The sequence below is a fragment of the Parasteatoda tepidariorum genome, chromosome 2 (assembly GCF_043381705.1).
Source record: "Parasteatoda tepidariorum isolate YZ-2023 chromosome 2, CAS_Ptep_4.0, whole genome shotgun sequence".
Lineage (NCBI taxonomy): Eukaryota > Metazoa > Arthropoda > Arachnida > Araneae > Theridiidae > Parasteatoda > Parasteatoda tepidariorum.
In genome coordinates, this window is record NC_092205.1 from 27784223 (window position 1) to 27806426 (window position 22204).

Consider the following 22204-nt stretch of genomic DNA (forward strand, 5'->3'; position numbering starts at 1 on the left):
TATATATATATATTTATTCTTTTATTTTTTCCCATTTGTCATCATATGATCATATTGTAGAACACACAATTAGTTTCCACAAAATATCAGTTTTTTAATACTTGATACTTTCACTCAGTTTAGCCTACGGGAAAAAGACCATATTTACAATTACTGTGAAGAATAACCAATCAACGGCTTATCATACAAGATACAGATAGTTTCCTTGTCTCTGAAACTGTTGCAAAAACCGCCTGATGAAATCGTGGCAAAAAAGAGGACAGTAAAAGATCTTAAAGTGGAATGAAAACATAGTAAAACATGAAATTACTTTTGAATATTTCAGCAATTTTTGAAAATTGTTTCGGAATGACATAAATAAATATCGCCATGGTATTTTCCCCCTTATTCTAGCAAAGCGAAGTTCTTGAATTCAGTAATGGTGTAAATTTGATGAGAATTTTTTCTGGCTAGTTTTTGGCCTCGCGTAAATAGGATGCAATGAAATATGATATAAATATTGCTTGTAAAAATAATTTTTCATCATATTTAAATGTCAAGGATTATGGTCTAAATAAGTTAATTAAAAAAAGATGCGATATTGGGATAATTTAAATGATTCATGTAGTTTCAAAAGCATGTGTATTTGCAAATGCATGGCTAACAGAGACGGAAAATGCATAGAAAAATTTATGGCTACAAATGTTCCATGTGAGCACCATTAGTACCCCGACCAACATTCCAATGGTAAACTAGTTCCTTCCATTAGTTCACTAGCATGTTTCGATTAATGTCAGTCACAGCAAAAGTGATGAGTTCCTGCGATTTTGTAAACGTTACAGATACATAAACTTTGCCTATCACAAATTGGTATTTTGAATGCATCAACTTTATCTTTCACACGATGTCATTATGGTTACATAAACTTTCCTTCAAAAATTGGTATTGGCAAATACATAATTTCCGCTCTTTACAAGTTAGCATTGGCTGGTACATGAGGTTCGTCCTTTACAAAGTAGCATTGGCAACCACATAACCTTTGTCCTTTACCCGTTTATGTATCCCAATTGCTAAATACACTGCAGGAGCATATCACTTCTGTTGTAACGGACATTGATAGAAACAAGATATTGGCCGTATAGTCGTAAATGGTATACTACTGTTGTGTGTGGTGAATGAACAAGATTGAAGACATTGAACATTTGTAGTATGTACCAAAAACTATGCGATTTTATGCAACTTTCCCTATCTTTGTACTTGTAAATAAACTTGCCTATGAAACTGGTTAAATAATTTAAGCTAATTCTGTGGTTTCACAAGTATTTGCATTAAAAACGCATTTGTCCTCCAGACATTTTCATGGTTCACCTCATATATGTTCATATGAACAGAATTACTCAAATTTCAGATAGATAATTTTATAATAAGCCCTTGCAAAAATTTCTATGAATTGATTGATTTTTAAACAAACCTATTCTTACTCCAATAGACATTAATGAATTTAAAAAGGAATTCTTTCACTTGAACAACCAGATTAAACATAGTTTGCGTTCACAAATATTATATACGGATTACCAAATAGGATGTATTCCAGACCGTCATGTGTATATTTTGTACGACGCTAACTATCAAATTAAAAAATAGTTCGTGAAAAGTAAACTAAGCGTCGAGAATACGAGCATTTCATTCCATTTTAAGTTCTTTTCGTTGAGAGATGGAAGACGGTGGAACAAGGTCTTATGATATGTTGAACAAAACAAGAACTATTTGCTGTTTCCCACTTTTGCCCCCTCCCCAATCTCCTTCCTCAGAAAATAAACAAAAGTTCCGACGCAAATGTAAAATTGAGTAATATCCTCATCGTTGCCATAGCGACCATGATACTACTTTTTTCCTGCTTGCTTTGAATTCAAATTCTTGTTCTATTTTGCATATTTATCTCGACGAATTTTTTTTCTTTTTCCTATTCCGTCCTTTTCCCTTCATTGTTGAAGCAACATTGAGTTGTCTCTACCTTCACTTGTAAATTCAAATAAAAAACTTCTTTTCTACATAAAAAGACTTGATTTGCTTATTTGTTCACATCCTAACACCAAATAAGGGTATTTGAGAAGAAAATAAACACAAATGTGCTGAAATCGAATTCTTCGAGAACTTTCCTATTTTATAGAACGTGAAAAGATAGTTCTTGTATTTGTAATAAGATGCTACGTTAAAAAATAAATTAAATTGCAAGTGTAATTTGATTGAATTTCCATATCGACTGAGGCTATGGCATTGTCTTTTGTGTGCACCTTAGTTTAAGTTCAAATAAGAAGAAGATTCTCTTAAAACTGATTCATTTTATATGAAAATACTATAAAAATATATTAAAATCTCATGACTAATATGAGATGTTTTATTCCTTTTGAAAAGCGAAAATTCCCAGAAATCAAGCTATCTTACATTTTTGAATGATTAAAAACTGCTAGAAAATTAGTTATTTCACTTTGATACGGAAAAAATATTAGAAATGAGCTATTTCTTTTGAAAAATGAGTTCTTTTACTTTCATAAAAATTCCTGCTGAACAAGATATGAAGCGATTAATTTCTAAACATGTTGGCAGATGTCTTAGCCGTAATTTAAGGTTCTCTGCTCGACACAGTGGGCCAGCAGCAAAGGTTTCGTGGCCAAAATTAGTGTTTTGATAAAATTTGTTTCAAAATTTTGGGGGTTTTATTTAGGGTTTTCATGTGCAGGTAAATTGAATTCATAGTTAAAATGTTGAAATACACTAAAAATACCAACAAAAAAAAACAAGATGGCGGCTTAAATATGGCGAGCAAAAAAAAAATATATATATATATAGTACGTTTAAATAATTAAATATAGCAATGAAAATATAATAATTTTCGTAATTTTATATTAAAAATGACAAGCAAATTATATTACCGAAGTAATATTACAAAATAATGCGAAAACATGAAGAAAAAAACATAATTTTTTTTTTCGGTATATTTAGTCCCCCTTAGCAATATGGGCAAAATGGGGCAGGTTTTTTCGAAAGTAGAAACATCAAAGAAGACAACAAAAAAAGTTTAGCTAATTACCTCGTGGAACTTTTTGGAGATAAGTTTCGAAAGTGATTCAAACATTGTAAAATGTCAAATGATAAGATATAAACTATAAGTTTGTCAAGAGTATTAACTAATCCAACAAATTGAAAAATGTTTCTATAATTTCAGACTAATTACTCTGATAAAAATGTCACAGAAAGGTGAAATTCCTATATATATTTCTGAAACATTTAAAAGTTACATTTAGAAAAAAAAAATTTAACTTATTTTTCACTACATTGTATTCTCGTCGGTTCAAAAAGTAAATTATAATGTTTGGAATGATTATGAATACTTAATTTGGGCAATATTAAAGCTGCCTAAACATATTTTAGTTGAAATTTAATTTTTGACTTTTCGCCAAAGATCATGGTCTTCTGGCCCACTGTGCCCTGTATTAAGGATCCTTGATATTAAAAAAAATATCTCCATAATATTAATAATCAGAGCTAATAATTAGAATAATGCAATATTTTATTGAAATTTTTATGAATGATAGATTTCAAAAAATAAAAGATGGACTAAGAAATACACTTATTAAAAAACGATAGCATATATTGAAACATTATTTCCTTTGTAGTATTATATAGACCAAATAAATTAATAAATAAACAATAAAGTAATGAAACTGGAATTCTAAAAAATATATACAACACATTCAAATTGGAAAAAAAAACAATAAAAAGAATTTTGAAATTTTGGAATGATACTTACAGTGGACTGGAAAACAAAAAAAGTTCCCATTTCCTTAGGAGGCGCCTCCCCCTCTGTCCCCTTAAAACTATAATTTTTGAGTACTTTATAAATAAAATTTTAATGCATATTTGTTTGGTATTCAAACAAATAAATGCTATAAAATAATTCATGTAGATTCTAGTCATAAAAAAAATTCATATTCCCTGAGGAGGACTTTACCCTCTAAAGGACTTTACCCTTTCTACCCTCTAAAACCTTAATGTTACAATTTGTAAATATCTGTATAGTTTTGCAAATATCCTTTATGTGACTAAATATCCCCTATGGACCCTAAATAATCAATTTAATAAGAAAAATTGCAAGAAAATTGCAATTTCTTGCGAAAATTAAAATTTTTATCGTAATTTAGAGAGGAAATAACGGCTAATGTATTTCCTATGGAATGTTCAATATTGTGCCATTTCACCGTTCAACATTGTGCCATTTCACCAATGGAATGTTCAACATTGTGCCATTATGGAGGGTGGAAAGAGAAGCCGATGTCAATACAGAGCAATTGCACTGAAAAATCTTAAATGCAGTGAATATAGGACAAAAATGTGGAAATAGAAATTAAACTTAAGATAAAAAAAAAAGTACAGAGAGCTCTAAAAATGGCATTTCCTGGTGCAAGTTAGAAATGAAGATGTTTAGCAAATATTTGAGACGTAGGGGAGAGTCGGGTAGCCCCACCCACTTAAGGAGTATTGCTTATATTTCTGTATAATATTGAGTAATAATCAATATTTTTGTATGTTTCCATTGTTTTATCATCTAATTAAATAATGCAAGAAGAATAAAATAAAAAAAGAATAGTTTATCTTAAAAAATAGAAATTTTAAAAAACATGTTTTTCAGCTCTTTTCAAAATGTGTCGGGTAGCCCCGCCCAGTTACAAAAATTATGTTTTTTGACTGTTTTTTCAGGTGTAAATGAAAATGGCCAATGTATTGACAATAGATAAACCTCATTTATCATTTTTATCACCAAATTCAACCGATTTTTCTTAATTTCATGACTACTATATTCAACATATTTTCAAAACTATTGTTTACCATGTTACCAGCTGCATAAATACTTGAAACTTTGAAAATAATCCTGTTTTAAAATAACAATTTAGGTCCGATGGCCCATTGACTTGAAAAAATATTCTATACATATGAAATTGACAGTGGGCGGGGGTACCCGACACTTCCCTACACTTAACTACCATGTAAATGCTGACATCTATCAGTAAAAGTTGACATTCTCCAGATTTCGGTCTTTCACTGCAACATATATTTATTGACAACAAGCCATAGGTTTGTAAAAATGGTCACTTAGCATCTTTATTATATTTATTTAATTAATTCTTATTTCATTTTTATTTAAATAAAGACTAGCATGTTTATCTTTTTAAAAAATGAGAACTGAACAGGAGCAAGACCTCCGCCATAAATTACTTTTAAGAACCACTGGAACTCTATTAAAGGTTCAAGAGAAAAACACCAAGAGTTCTATAGATTTTCTGTAAGCTTATATAGGAAGTTAATAAAGAATGCAACTGTAAAAAAAATCAACTTTATTTTAAACAAAGCAAAGATATTAACAAACAGAGAACCTAGTTTTTAAGCACAAACTCTTTCTAAAACGTTAATTCCTTCAGTTTTTGGCCAGTCATTAAATTTTCTTCAATGTTTTCATGGATGTGATGTTTGATATATATTATATGTCAGGATGTGATATGGAATGATATATGTGATGTAGGTAATGTTTCATATCACCTAAAAGAGACTACGGGGTAGAACAGTTGTGGATACGACAACCACAAGAGGTCACCACCAAATTGTCAATTTTCCTTTCTACCAGTGTGACATTACCTTTATCATCGGTTTCTTTGAAGAATAAGTTGATGGAGTCCATCCCAGTTACCTGACATGTTGGCTTCCAGGATTCGTCCGGGATATGAAAGCCATTTCTTTTGTGGTAGAGATACATAGCACGGGCGTACACGTGTGTATCGTTCGTGAATGAACCAAAACCTACGTGGCACTCCCCCACACACATCCTCAGATTGATCCTCGAGGGGACGGCATCACCCTTCCCCAAATCTTGAGAAAACACATAGCGATCTTGCAGAACACAGGACGAAATCATCCTCCGTCTTCTACTTCGAGAGCCACTGGACACAACCAAAAAGGGATGTGGTTCATCCTCTCTTCTGATTCCTAGAGTACAAAAAACAAATACATATGAAATGAGAAACAATGAGAGACCACATAAAGAACTGAGCCATTCTTTGAAGTTAAAACAAATTGCATTTTAGACTTTATTTGTTAAAAGTTCAGTAAAATTTCATAATCTGATACAGATTTTATGCGTGTTTTTTGTTTTTGGTATTGGTATTTCTCCTGACTTGCTTTATAAATATAGAGAGATGATCTAAACACACATCGGTTTGCCAGTACAGATGTCCCTCGTTTCACTTAAATGAACAACATCCCTCCACATAGAACTTATAAAGTCGACGATTTTGGACGGGAGTTGTATTTCAAATTTTTCAAAATCCAGCAAATATTTGTCACTTGTCAGGCGTCTGGTTGGTTCATTATCTGTTCATTATCTTCATTATACCAGTTATCCTATATGATATCAGAAGAAAATATTTCTTCGTCAACAAACATTCCTCTTCAAGTTGTGACTGTGCACGACTTGAAGTTCCAGCTTTGCTTTGCTTTGATCGGGCTGCTGCTTTGATGATCTACCATCAGCTATCCCCTTTGAATAAATCTTATCCCAATGTCCATTTTGGCGACGATAATTGAAAATATTATTTGACTTTCTTCAGGATCTTTTACTATGAGAGTGGTTTAATTGTATTATCTTCCTGATTTCTTTTAAGCTCAACTTTATAAAACTGCGTTGTCAGTTCATCAACTATTCTCTTATCATCGCCAAGCAATATCCAACTTGACTTAAAAATGTTAAATTCGTTTGGCAATGCATCAACAACTTGTAAGTTAAGTAGCAACTCTGGTAATTTGGAGAGGTTTTTTATTCACTAACCTTGCATTCAGTTCAATGTTTTTAATTTCGAAAGATGAGCTGCTATATTTTCATTTCCCTTCCGCTTAAATTGGAAAAATGCATGCAAGTGTTATAAAGTTGATTGTCGGAAGATGCTCCGTATAACACAAGTAATTCTATCCAATTTTCTCTAGCAGTCTCTAATCACATTACCTTTTGAAAAATTCTTCTGTCACGGAATTAATTGAAACAATCACAGCAATTGTGGTAGCATATATCGAAATCCTTAAAATCTTTCTCATATTTCGTTTGAACAGCGGTTTTAGCTTACGTAGTAAAATTTTCAGGCTTGATAAAATTCTCCTACACAGCTTCCAAAGCACTAGCATGAAAGTTTAAAATAAACTTTATCTATATTTTTATACTTGCCAATCACATTTTCGGGCTAAAAGCTGTAGCTGTACTTTTGATAAGTCCATATTTCTATTAAAAACATAACGTTACAAGTAAAGCGTGACTAAGACTAAAACGTTTGAGACGCCAAACAACTTAACACTAATTACTAAGCTCAGGTAAAACATAACGTTCCCATTACCTATAAAAACAAATTACCTGCAGATTTATTATTTTATTTTTCGTTTGAGATTGAACAGAAAAGCGTAACCATTAATCAAAATCAACACAAGTTACCAGAAACAAAAAGCAAAATATTCTTTAAGCATAGAATTTTTTTTCATCTTATAAACAAATCATCAACAATAACAACTAGTGAAGTAAATGATTTAAATATTACAACTAGAGGAGTAAATGATGATAGACTAAATGATTGAATGTATCAAGTCATAATTAATGATCTACAAACACGTGACTGCTAACAAGCATGTAAAATCAGACTTTGATCCTTAGCTGACTCCCTAATATATGTAACTATGTGATATATGTAACTTTTATCTTCTATTTCTTCAGCTGTTTCCTAATATGCCAAATAGAAACTGTGGGAGTGTGCCATCTTACTCCGATTTACCCTTATAACTGTGAATTAAATTCAATCTGTTTTAAGCGTGGTCAAAAGCAAACAATAAATAGCTTTAGCACAATTCTAATAGTCTAATGCAATTAATCTTTATAATGATAAATAGACTCCAGGCACAGACTTCAATTATCTACTGACTCAGGCACCCTCCCCTATTGTTCCTAAATCTAAAGTTCGCTTCTCTCTAGCTTTCGATGACCTCTTTCGCTCACTCTCTTAAATCACGTGTCAATCTTTAAAATAATGTCATTTCTAAGAAATATTAACATATTCAAGTGTTTCTGATAACCCTTTATCCGGCCCATTTTCACTTCCCGATTGTTGGTTGGTCAGTACTAGTGATTAATTATTCGTAAAAGTGGCTTGAAGTGTGATGATTAATTTTTTATTAAATAGCTAGCTTATCAGCCTTCAAGGTTTGTCTCGATGATAGATTTGATCTGGGTCACAAAAGATTAAGCAGAAAAGACGCCTTCAGATGGTTTACAAAAGAAAATAGTTAAAATTATGCCATCACAAGGCCGTCCAAGTGATGTAAACTGTATATAATATCAGTTATCTAAAGAGGCTTCGCATTATTTATACCATGTCTTACATTTATTGAAATGTATCAATTATTTGGAAGAAGAAAACGCTACTCTTTTCCCACACCCTTTAGACATCATTTTCAAGGATAGTCGTCATGTGACAGTTGCGGAGATCACTTGGGTGATCACCTGCACTGAAAAAGTTTTAGTGTATCTTAACGCCAAGAATGTTGGCAACTACTTTACTCCAGAAGTTGCATAATCATTGCACAATTTCCGTTGCATTTCTTATGGTGAGCAGTAGTTGCTGCGACTTTGGTGTTGAGTAATAGCAAAACATAGGACAACAAAGCCTGACAATGCTATATAATTAACGTAAAAACTAGTAAAGTTACTTTTACGATACAATTTGCAACACAGACTATTCATTTAGACTGCATACATTCCACGATTCTTGAAATAAAATTGTTCATTTACTAACCGTATACACATCACAGAGGGGGCATTAAAAGAAATTTGAGTTATACTTGCCAGAACAAAAATAAATAATTAAATATTGTAAAATTATTTAATACAATTTACATATTTATGTAAACCTTCTTATAAGAACATATTTATAATTGACCTACGAAAAAAATGCATGCCTTTTGTAAAAGTGAACTTTTTCTGTAGAATGTTCAACAGCTCTCGAGGCGATAACAAATTTACACATTCTCGTGCTCGATTGTAAACAATCTACCATTGTTATTTAACGGTTTCCAAACGTACTCCAAAATTATTTAAGCAATTGGTACATCATTTTTCAGTTTGGAACCCAAAAATATGAAGAGTTTATCTATATGTCTTTGTTTCTCTCTTATCTCCAGAACCTTTCGTGGTGGAAAATTTGAACAGTAGATAAAGGGGAAAAAAAATATTTTTACAAACATTATTATTAATAATTTTTTGCTGAGCATCTAGGAGTTTGCCCCGCAGTTACTGGCAACATCTATGACAGATACTGGAATGCTAGGAAACAGTTGCAGGCACTGCTAACTGACTGGTTTTCTGTTTATGCTTATATTTCTATTGTTGATATTCTATTTAATGTCTCTTTGATCTAAATAATTTCTTTATTTCGAATGTTTTAATGTTTTCAATTTTTCTTATTTGTTTTTATTCCTTATGGGCCTGTGCGGAGTGTTTTTACACTCCAGTGAATGATATATATCAAGTGCTGCTGCTAGAAATTTTAAAATTTTAATTATTTTTTTCTGAATATGTTGGCTAACTTTTACAGAGAGAAAAGGCAACAAATTTTTATATGCTCCAATGGTGAAAAAAAGAAAATCAGTTGTAAAAAAGGTATGCTTACTCAGAGAAAATACTTTTTGTAATTTGTAGTTAGCACTAATTATTAGCATATTTGGATTTAACACTTTGAACCATTGAAATTTTCATTCAGTTCGAGAAAAACTCGATAGCTAGAACAAAAGATATTTAGGGTGATTTTTTTGCGTATTGTTAACTTGATAAACATTCCAGTTGGCAAGAATTTTTCGTAGCATTTTTTTCTACAAATGTTCCGCTACGTACATTTTACTAGCATTTCTTAATTGTCAAGATTAGCGATTAGCATAAACTAATGTCTGATTCTCAAAGTCAACACAATAGAATCACAAAGAAAACTGTTTTTATAGAGGAAGAGTCTAAGGAAAAAATAATAAACTTATATGAAGTCAGGTTTATACATTAAAAATAATTAATACATTAGTTAAGAAACTTAAGGTTTTAAAGAAACTACTTGTATGTTAATCATTATGGTATCTTCCAGTGTGCCCACAGGCGTAACAGAAATTACATTTTTAAAACGCTACACCGGATTCCATTTTGTGTAACCTCAAAAATTATCTGAATAAGTACTTTATTTCAAGTCCTATACACTTTAAAGGTTGTAATTAAATCTAATCACCAATAATTTAGAAAACTTACACTTGCCTCAAACGCATTTACTACGCTCACGAATTTTTTTCGCCAATTTTGGTGCAAGTTCTTAAAAAGTCAGATGACAACGGTAGATTGTTTACAATCGAGCACGAGAACGTGCAAATTTGTTGTTCCCTCTCTTGTTGAACATTCCATAGAAAAGTTCACTTTTTACAAAAGACGCGTAGGTTTTTAGTTGCGTAAAAAGGATAAATATGTTCTGATACTTTTTTGCGAATAATATGCTATTTTTATAACTGCTGTGAGTTTGCAACTGTCACTCATGACTGTTAGCTCAAATTTACCCTATCTAAAGCCAGTGCTGTCTACGCTTATTCAAAAAATTGAGCTAAAAGCCTATATGGTGAAAAACCACAGTTGTGTGAAAATTAAAACCGAGTGTGGTCTAATTTTTTAATATTTAAAAACTTACTCTAATTGTGCATTACCTAGGTTCATAAAAACTTGCAAAAACTGAGAATAAGGTAGAGATTTTGATAATTTTAATCTAGATGAAAAAATAACTAGATGGAAAGATTTTTTAAAAGTTTAATAGCTTTTAAAATATTTAAGTTATTTGTCTGTTCTAAAACCCAGATAATTCTTCACGGCAAGATTATAAACATAGTTCTAAATCATAGCATCGCTTCAAGGTTACAGCACTTAAACTACGGCTTTTTTAATTTCTTCGAAACTTCGGAATATATCGTTAACAGCTCTTAATACAAATTGAATTGCCAAGTAATGAATTGCACCGAAAAGCCATTACATTATGACCACCCTCCATCTATAACAATGGGCTCGCCCAGGTTTTCATGGTTTCTCGCCCAGGAATAATGTTTTCATGGAGCACATTAGGACCCATAATCCTCATAGAACAATCCCTGACGTCTGTAAGCTACTTGAACATAGTTACAGATCAGATTCACCCATTCATGGCAACAGTTTTTCCTGCGGGGGATGGTGTTTACCAACAGCATAATGCACCATGTCATAATGGTCGAATCGTCATGGATTGGTTCAAGGAACATTCCAGTGACTTCCAATAGAGCATTTGTGGTCCTACTTGGAAAACCAAATTCGTGCTGCCACGCTACCCCCTCGCAATGTGAGGGAATTGCAGGACCAGTTGGTGATCGCTTGGCACCAGATACCTCAGACTACCTATCAGCACCTTGTGGAATCAATGCCATGGCAAGTGAGCAGTTTTGAGGGCTAAAGGTGGCCCTACATGTTATAAGCAGGGTGGTCATAATGTAATGGCTCTTCGGTGTATATCGTATTGTTATGCTTTGTTGTCACAAGTTTTAATGTAACTGAATACCACACTAGAGGCAGCTACTTTTCTCAAAAATAAGTGTAGAAAGAAGTGTAAATCAGTAATATTTCATTAAATGGTGCCATGATTACCCAATTTTGGTACAAAGTAGTTTTCGTCAATTTTAATGTTACGATACACTAACATTTTTTACAGTATACTGTTGATACACTGAAATATTTCTTAATATAGTGTTCAAAAAATACCGTCTTTAATATACAGTTTTGGAATTCTTAAGAAAAGTTTACCTATTAAGGGTCACAAATCAATATTGAAGGACGAGAACGCTTTCGAAATTTTCGGAATAATCAAAAACAAAAGTCATCAAAAAAAAATGGTTTGGTGGCCTAATGAAACTTGCAAGTGTTTCTTAGAATAGAATTTCAACTCTTCTTCTATTTCCCCCGGTAATCAAACAGGTTTTAATGTTTTCTTTCCCGCCGTCTTTACTAGTGATTCGGTAGATTTTGAATCCTTTCTGTTTCTTTCGCTTTTAAATATTTTAATTTGCGACCCCTAAAATTTATAATTTTTTTAACCTCCTTTGGTGCTGAGGTTCTAAATATATGTATTCAGGATGATGATTACGGATCATTCTGTGTAAATAGAAATTGTTAAATAGTTTCTATAAATGTACATATGAGGAAAAACACTTACCATCATCGGTATATTCTATGGAACAGTGAAATGTGTTTTTCCTTACTCGTTGGATACAGGGCGTGGTTTCAAAGTATACCCAATCATCTTCCACGACAGCTGTATTATCAGTTGAAAGTGGCCACACAAGTGAAACGTTTCTTAGAGACATAGGATTCTGATAAACAAACAGTCGGGCTGACACTGCATGGGAAACGGGTAATTCAATTTGAAACTCTAATCTATAGCAGTCACTCATCTGACTGTAGAGACACGTGTTATTACCTAAGAAATTATACAAAACTGTTTTTAAAATATACTGTGCTTTTTAATTACAAATCTTAAAAAATACAATATTTAGAAAGTTAGTTGCTGATTTTTTCTTTCTTTGTTAACACAAAATCTTTGCCCGCAGTATGATGTAACTTTCTATTGCTATCGTTTGTTAAGGATATTATCAAGTAACCAATAGTTTTTATGTAGATAATAAAACTCACACTAATATTTAATTTTCTATTTATTTAATTAAAATTAAAATGACTTTGACAACCGTGACCAAAAATATACATAACAGAACTAATAGCAAGGGGAAACAAAGTTTTTGTAGCATTTATACAAATACTTGATCTTGCCTAATTTGAGTGTGGGGATTTCAAATCTGAAATTATTTTTGCTCCTAAAGCTAAAGTCTCTTAATGACTCTTTCAGTCTATTTTTTGTCTAAAAGAACAAGTTTAAAAACGGTATATATAGCAAGGGGTCACGTAAATGTTACGACAAACTTCTAGAGGAGTTAATGCACATCATCAGGGTTAAAAATACATAGGAACTCATGCACAGAAATGTCGTCGTACGTGACTAAGGGCGCTTCTCTATTGTAATTTGTTCAGAAGCACGTGAAAAAGCAGTTTACAATAGGATAGCGGATCTAGCAAAGTATGACAACATTCCGGTCATGGATTCCCATTCAGTTTAAATCCTGATGGTGTGCCCTAACTCCCTTAGTTTTTTCGCAACATTTACGCGTCCCCCTACTATATATAAAGTTTTTATACTTGATGCATTTCGACAAAAAATTGGCTAAAAATGTCATTTTTGAAAAGAACTGTAGCTTAGAGAAAGAAACCGATTACAAATTTTGATTCAGCAATGCGAAAGTATCTAAGATCTGTTAAAAAAAATCTCATGTAACAGAGAAACAATTTTTGTAGTATAATTATTTGATGATGTTTTAATTTGCTAAATTTTTAAATAATAATTAATTATTCTACTATTTACTTGATAAATTAATTATTTTTCTCTACAATTACAACTGCAACGCCAATAAATTTTTCATGGCATTAAATCAATTACAATGCCAGTTACAAATTTGTATCGATTTTGATGAAATGAAGTAGAAGGAGTTCACAAGCTTTAACTTAGAATTAAAAATTTAAATTCCTAAACCTTTAGATACGCTTAAGTGGAGGTAAGCTGTCTTTATAATGAGTATACAATGCTGTTTATAGTATATCGATAAATAAAATACATAAAATACTTGAAGTCATTAAAATATTATGGTAATTAAAAACGCGATAAAATGCAGCTTTTTGTCTTAGCATTGCAACCACTTTTTAATTTTTTATCAGTTGCGTACAAACTCTGAAAAACTAAATTTTGAAAGAAAAATTGTAGATGAAGTTATGGTTGAGTTGATATGAAGTTATGTTAGTTAAGTTGTTAACTTCTAATTTTACTAACACTTCAGTTTAAATAAATTCCAAATGCATAATTTCAGGTCCAAATATAACTACTTATTTTTTACTAGCTTAATGTGGTTGAAAAAATATAAATAACCTCTAAATCAGTATTAATCAACTCCACGAAATCTCGCACAAACCTGAAGGGTATATACAAGGATTGATCAAAATAATGGAAACACTTCTAGACTAACTTTATGTAAACAATTTTTCTTTTGATAGAAACATTTTAAATGGCAAAACTGTTGACACAATTTGAATGATCATGCTTGAAGCTTTATGAAATGGTATCATTTTTACCAGTACGAAATTCAGATCGACCAAAATGAGGAGAGTAACTTTTTTCTAGTTTGAATACCAGCAATTCTGAAAGATTCTATAGGATTGCGATATTTATATAAGAATGCTTTTAGACTTATAATGGCATTGGAAAAAGGAAATAAGCTTCAAACATTTTGCTCTTATTTTGAACGATCTGAATTTTGTATGAGCAAAATGCACACCGTTTTTAAAAGCTTTAAGCATGATTTTTCAAATTGTGTCAACAGTTTTAGAATATAAAATCCTCCCTATATATTTTCTTCCAAAAGAAAGATTGCTTGCATGACAACAATATGAAAGCAGAGATGCCAAATACTCTGGATTCGATAAAATATTTTAAAAAACGATTAAGAACTACAAACTAAAATTTCCAGATTTTCTGTTAATTTTGTCATCATTTTACATGGCTTAACTGTAACAAACTGACTTATTACATAAGCCTTTAAATTGTTCAGAAGTAATGGAGAGCCAAACCCTATTAATCAAATTTACCAAACCAAGAATCATACATTAAAAAACTACCGATCGAATATATTTATCCGCTGTCCGGAGCAAGTTGGCATCTCTGTAGAAATTTTCGTATTATTTTGTCACCTATTTGTTTTTCGGTACAATATGGGGTGCTTCAGTGCCATTTTTAAAATGCCTGAGAAGAACAGTATTTTTATACAGTAATTTATATCAAGAAACAGTATTTTTATGAGACTTATACCGGAAAACAAATGAGGTTTGATAGTCTCATTTCAGGAAGAAAACAAAACTGGAGGGAAGTTAGAAAATTATTATAATTTTGAAAATTAAAGCATCATTCTTTTACTCAGCGACGGCTCTGCAACTTTATAATTGTTTTAATTTATTAACACTCGACTTTTTACACTGCACTGATATAAAAAATGCTTTTATTTATCGTACAGACCTTAACCCTTTCAAGAAGAATTTTTATTAAACATATTTTTTATACTTTCCTCAATATTTTGTGTAAATTTAGGTCAAAATAAGTAAAAAATATTATATTTAGCATTTTAATAAGTTATGGCTATTAAATAAAGCACGAAACAACGGTGTCTTTTTTAGCGTTAAAGGTAAAGTCTTACAAACACGGCTCGTTTCCAAACAATTTTTTTTCTTTCAAATTTACACTTATTTGCAACTATTTGATGTAAGAGAAACAATTATTCATCACTGAAATTTCTTGAATTTAACAAATCAGTTAGTGATAAATTTTTGAATATAAATGAAAAAGAAATTTTTTCAAAATATTTTTTGGACTATTTTAGCAAAATTATAATTCCGAAAGCTTAACATATTTTCTTAGTAAATATTAGACTGTCTTTTATAGCTAATATATACCATAATACATTTTGGCCTATAATTAGAGTGTCAGAAAAAAATATATAAAAGCGACATTAGATTCCCACCAGCGTCAAAGGGTTAAAATACTAAGAAAGTAAAGTAAGAAAAAAGGTATATCTTAATAAATTCGTGAAGATATATCTTAATAGAAATATATTTAGTTGTGAAGCATGAGGTTTCGAATATTTAATTTTAAGGTGTTTTTTACTTTTTATTACATTATTGACATCCTTTTTTTAATTTTTATAAGAACCGTACGAACCCTGTTTAATCCATTAACGATTAGTGTCCTCAGTTAAGCACAGTTTTTTTTCTCCAAAAGATAAGAAATGGTAGCACAATTATTTCAAAATTAGTGTTTATCTAGGACGAACTAATTTTACACCTTTATCGTGGTATATTTTTAACATAAATTTTCTATAAGGATTTATAAGCACGAAATTATGATTTGTTTAAAATTTGGGTGGTATCTAATGTCAAAAAATTCTCAATTGTTTTAAATATTATTGTACTATCACTCGTTTTGTAATAATCATTTTTCACATCATGTCATAATAGATTAAAAATGTTTATGGATTAAAAAGTTGTAATTCTTTTAAACTGAATAAAGATTTTCTTTTGTTATCTAGGGCGTCACATTAAAAAAGAACATTGCTTAGCTTAATATCCATAATAAATTTTTATTGTAAGCATATTACAAGAATATTAAATGCTCCTCTTTTTGCAAAAGATTTTATTAAGTAATAAAGAATTAAAACACTCTAGGGCTCGGTTTGAAACAACTAGATTTAAGTAGAATTTTTAAATATTATTATACTATTTATATATAGTGATTATTTATATATAGTGATTATTTATATTATGAGCAAAATAAAAAGCTGATCATTAGATTAAAAGTTATAAACCCTTGATAACTTTTAATCTAATTATCGGATCTTCATGTTCTAGGACTCATTCTTAATAATTCATGGGGGTGACCTCAAATATGCTAACTAATTAATGCAGATGATATTTTAATTAACGAAATAAGACACAAAACGTACATTATCTGAATAAACATACCTATTTTTCCACTGATTTGAATTTTTCAACCCTGAAACATAGGGGATAGCCGCAGTCTGAGATATATGGTCATTATAGTCTGGTCAGGAAAGCGATCCAAAGTTTGGACCCCTTAATGTTACTTTTTGCGTATTTCGCCATATCTCAAGAAATTTTTTAGCGGATTGAAAAAATTTTTACACTCAATTATAAAATTCGTTTATCCAAAGATAATTCTTCAAAAAATAACTTTTAATAAATGCTTATCATTATTTATTATTTTATTTGATATTAGTCGAAAATTTTTGAATTGTTTGGAGTACAATTTTCTACATCATTTTAAAGAACACAATCTTACATGGAAAAATACAAACTTTAGTCTTAGTAATAGTCTATACTATTTGTCTATACTAATCAAAAGATTTTTAAAAATCAAAATGCGAAATCTTTAGTTTGAGCGAATTTTCAAAATAATGGCCTAAAAATAAAAGATTTATGGTTTTCTTTAAACTCCATTTTGTTTACTTGTGCCCATTTAATATAAATAAAATTATATCACAAAAAAAGTTATAATTTTCAAAATTTATTTATTATAATTTTTAAAATTTCCTTATAATTATCAATTTTCATACATATCTATTTTTTAATATAATGCTTAGTTCTATTTTTAAATAAAAATAAATTTTATAATTATAGAATACAAAAATTTAATATCATTTGCAAATTTTCTACTCAAAATTAGATTTTTTCCCATTGCTTCAAACCAACACAAACTTATGCTTTTTTTAGATGCTTTTTTATGCTTTATGTCCCTTTGACGCAGATAGAACGCAGGTTATACATATTTTTACTTTTTTTTTTACCTCTAATTATAAATAAATATATCTCGGTATTGTTTTTCAGTAATTTATTTTGAAAAATTATAGAAATTTTAATTATGAATATCTTCTTCTCTGATATCTAAATAACTGTAATAAGTGCAAATTTGAAAAATTATTGTTTGAAAGTGAGATTTGTTTGGAATATTTTAACCTTAACGAAGTCACTGGTTTTTCATGCTGTATTTTTGTTGTTGTAAGTTATTAAAATGTCAAATATAATATTTTTCACTTATTTTAACCTAAATTAACACAAAATAACAAACAAAAGGAGGAAAAATATGTTTAATAAACATTTTGAGTCGAAGCAACAAGTGCAGTGGTTGATAATAGAAGTACAGTGGTGATTAAATAATAGTAAATGTAAACTTGAGCATAAAATTTGTCACCACTAAAAAAAAATTTCCGTTAAATCGGAAAAATAAACTTTCTCGGCAATGAGTTGTATCGATTTTTAAAACAGTTCATGGAAGTCCAGTTTCCTGGAAATTCTCTAGTGGTACCACAGGTTTTTTATTTTTAAATGTTGAAAATATAGGTAAAGATTTAGAAACTACTTCAGAAAACACATACTTAAATACTACTTTGTATTATATGACTACTTTGTAAAACCTATCTCTGTGACTGTACGAATTAACAGTTATGCAGATTAAAAGCTTTTTATTAGCTTATGTATCCTTCTAGTAAAGTATTCTATACCATGTCCTGGTTAAAAAATCAGGGAGTTGCAGTCAAAAAACTTTTTCGTGACATAAATAGATGAATCTTGAAACCAAATTTAAATGTTGTTTACATATAAACTACTTTTAAATTCTGTGTAACGCAAGTAAATTTAGATAAATTTATAAATTTAAGCTTTTATTTACTTCAATTTTCGTTAACTCAGAATTCCCTCAGGCAATTCTTTGAGAAAAATACAAAAAAAAAATGTATTTGTAACATTTAAATACCTGACAACTTTTAATCCTTTCGAGGATGATTTTCCCTAGAGGCAGTAAAATAGAATTTGAATTACAACTTTAGGCAGAAACATAAGCTGTATTTTGAAAAAGCTTATGTGGATTACCACTACACTATTACATATTAATATATATGCTTAATTTTTTTCAAAATAGTGGTGGGGTGAAAAAGATAATCAATTAAGTTTATAAATGCAAGGAATTTATAGAAAGCATACATTTTACTACCACTTTAAATATGGAAATTAAATTTCACGCCAAATGCGCAAAAAGTTGGCAGGTATGCATTTAGAGGACAGAAACATGAGCCCGGTCCTAGTTCTTTTGCTAAATCAGGAACTGCTTCCTAGTTCAGAAGCAGATACGCTATCACTTCATTCATGAACTATCAATTCATTCATTTTAATATCCTTGCAATAAAATGGTTTTTGTAAATAAAGGTACAAGTTGCGAATAAAATAGAATTTTAAATTCTTACCTGCAAACTTCTAAGATTTTTAAGAACAATACTTTCTAGTGATAACCGATTCTATACTATTCACGGTTTGAAAAGTTCGATTTAAAATTATTTTAACCATGGTTATGTTGTGGTGCACTCCAACATGAAGAATTTAAAAAACATATAGTACAAGAATCCTGAAAAAATATGTATAATATGTGTAAAAGCATATCAAAATTTATTTAAAAAATTGCTAATAACTTTAACCGTTTCGCATCGATCGTCATAAATACGTCACAGCATGGAAACCAAACTAATTCTTCAGCAGTTTATTTGTGGGTGGTTTTTATAATAATTTGATTTATTTAATTTATCACTGCTTAATTAGTTCAAAATAAAAACTATATAGTTACGCTTTGAACTAACATTGATGAGATATGTCATTAGACTAATAATGATTAAAGTGCAAGTAATTATGATTATTTGTTTTTTCATCCAGATTCTGATTTTGTTCGAACGCTTTTATGAATCACCCGTTCCGAAGGAGTTTTTAGCAAAAATTGCAAAAGTTGGAAACTATGTAAATTTATAAGATCAAAATATTGCATGGTTCAACCCATTAATTTCCGAATTTTTATGTTTCAGTGATGTAAGGAGTACTTTTTGGTAAACCGTTTTAGTATGTTTAGAGTCCATTTAGTATGTTTAGAGTGTATACTTCATTAAAAAAAAACTCCACATATAAGAAAATGTTTTTTTATATAATCAACCTCCTTAGAATTAAAAAATAGAGGAACTACTGCATGCTTTCCAACTGAAATCGCATCATCTGACAATTAAGTTATCAAGTAATTCAATTAATTAGAGTATTTCTTTCCTTGTTGGTTATTTAAATAAATCGTTATTGCGTGAAGGATAAAAATAAAAAGTCTTTCATAACTAAGATAAATATTAGTAATGAAATTATGCTCCAACTGCTTTTCATCTTTTGTGAGAAAAACTACCAGTTTGTTAACAATTTAAAAAAGTATTGAGTATTTCAATCTCACTTTTTTTTTATTAATGTACCCTCACCTCCTCCTCCCAATCCTACTCCTACTTCACACGTTCTCCCATTATATGTCTCAAAAATTCGACGAATCAGTCAATGCCATTTTTCGGAAGCGAACTGAAATTTGTGCTATGTTCTAACGTTCTAAAAAAAAAATTATTAACCGTCAAACCACTAATGTTCCCTTTTTTAAGCAAGTTCCCTTTCAAAAAAGTAAAGACTGGTAACACAATGACTTTATTGTAAACTTTTATTTTGGATATTCAAGATATTCGTATCTAACAAAATATTTTAATCATACTAGAATCTATATTCGGATCTGAAATCTCACTGTTGTAATATTTTTATGCCAAATTCGTAGTTAAATTGATAAAATATTTGCTTAATTCAATAACAACAGCTTATAAAGACGTTTCTTTTATTATTACAAACTGTGAGTCCTGCAGGTACATTGTTAAAAAGAGTTTAGTCAATTTAAATAAGTGAAGGTTTTCTTTCTTAAAGAACCACTAAAGTTTTAAGAAACGACTGAACACGATTTTCGCATCCAAATCCCAGCTTGAATTTCAATATTCGTTACAAACGTCCATTACAAATTTAAAAAACTAGATCTTAAATTTACAGAGATGCCAACTTGTTCCGGACTGCGGATAAGTATTTTCGAATGGTAGTCATTTATTATGTGACTCTTGGTTTAGCAAAATCGATTTAAAGGATTTTTACTCGCCATAATCTCTATATAATTCAAAGGCTTATGTAATGCCCCACTGTATTACAGTTAAGCCGTATTGAACCTTTTAAAAGACTGGCAAAATTAACCGAAGATTTGAAGATTTTAGTCTGGAGATCTCTACCGTTTTAAAAAGTATTTTGTCGAGTGCGGAGTAGCAAACATCTTTTAATTTAATAATGTATTCTAGTGTGCATGTATTATTTTTATTTCTTAGAATAACTATATCAAAATAACTTTTTTGCACTTTTTATGTTTAACTTTTTAGACACTAAAAGAGTAATAAGTCCTTTCGAATAGCATCGGGTATTAAGGAGTCAAAAAAAATTATCCGGATCATTATCAGTTCCTTAACATTCACAAATGTTTATGGTTAATAAATCGGGTGCTCAAAATCGTTTTGAATCACGTTTATAAAACCAAAAGCATACTCTTCAGTTACTACAGAATTTTTAATTTTCGTAGTATTTGAAAATATTTTTACTAATTGTAACAGATAATAGCATTTATATATATATATANTATATATTATTTGTTCTGAAATATGAAATTCAAAACACGTAGTTTCAAAATGTTCTTTTTTTCATTCATATTCAAAAATGTATCAATAATCAAGAAATTTAATGATAAGTTATTGTTTCTCTTAGACCTAAATAACTGCAAATAAGTGAAAATTTAAAAAATAATTCTTTGGAAGAAAGCCGTGTTTGGAAGATTTTACTTAAAATTCAAAAATGGACACCGGTGTCTGATGCTGTATTTCATATCCAAAAATTATTGAAATGATAAATATAATACATTTTTCCTTTACTTTGACCTAAACTATTACAAAATAACGAGAAAAGTATAAAAAAATATGCTTCAATAAAATTCTGCCCCAAAGGATTAAGAATGTTTGCTTTAATTCAGACCACTGGAAAAGTATGCGACGTGCAAAAACCATTGAAACCATTCGTGGAAAAATACCTACCCTCACCAAGTTTTTAAGGCATGCACTACAAATGGTAAATACGTACGTTTTTTGCCATTTGACGTACATACAAATGTGTATTTTAACAAATTTGAATTTTAAAATTTACCTCTTAAATTGAAAAGATTAAAAATAGTACTTAAAATAGATACAGTGTGCAAACTAACTTTTCTGCGTGACAATGAGTTGTTCTAAATTTTTTTCTGAACTAAAACTAATTGAAACTAATTACTTACTATTGATGGGAAATTCTATGTAATATCCGTAACTCTTTAATGCTCTCACTATTGGATCAGATGATTTCCAAAATTGATTGTTTGCTGAAGAAGAAAAAAATACCAGCCAAAAAATTAGGATACTGAAAACTAAAGTATGGTAGTCCATGTTTTAATTTCTAAAAAAGTGAATTTGATTCGATGTTCAGATC

At 30.0% G+C, this 22204-nt stretch overlaps 1 protein-coding gene across 1 annotated transcript; it reads right to left on the reverse strand.

Moving 5' to 3' along the window:
- Positions 1–5417: 5417 nt before the first annotated feature.
- On the reverse strand, positions 5418–22204 carry LOC107450934 (uncharacterized). The gene is made up of 3 exons (XM_016066877.3): positions 22014–22204; positions 12318–12581; positions 5418–6018 (listed from the first exon to the last, which is right to left on the reverse strand). Exons 1-3 carry the CDS (start codon positions 22159–22161, stop codon positions 5585–5587), a joined length of 846 nt encoding a protein of 281 aa, XP_015922363.2. The 5' UTR covers positions 22162–22204; the 3' UTR covers positions 5418–5584.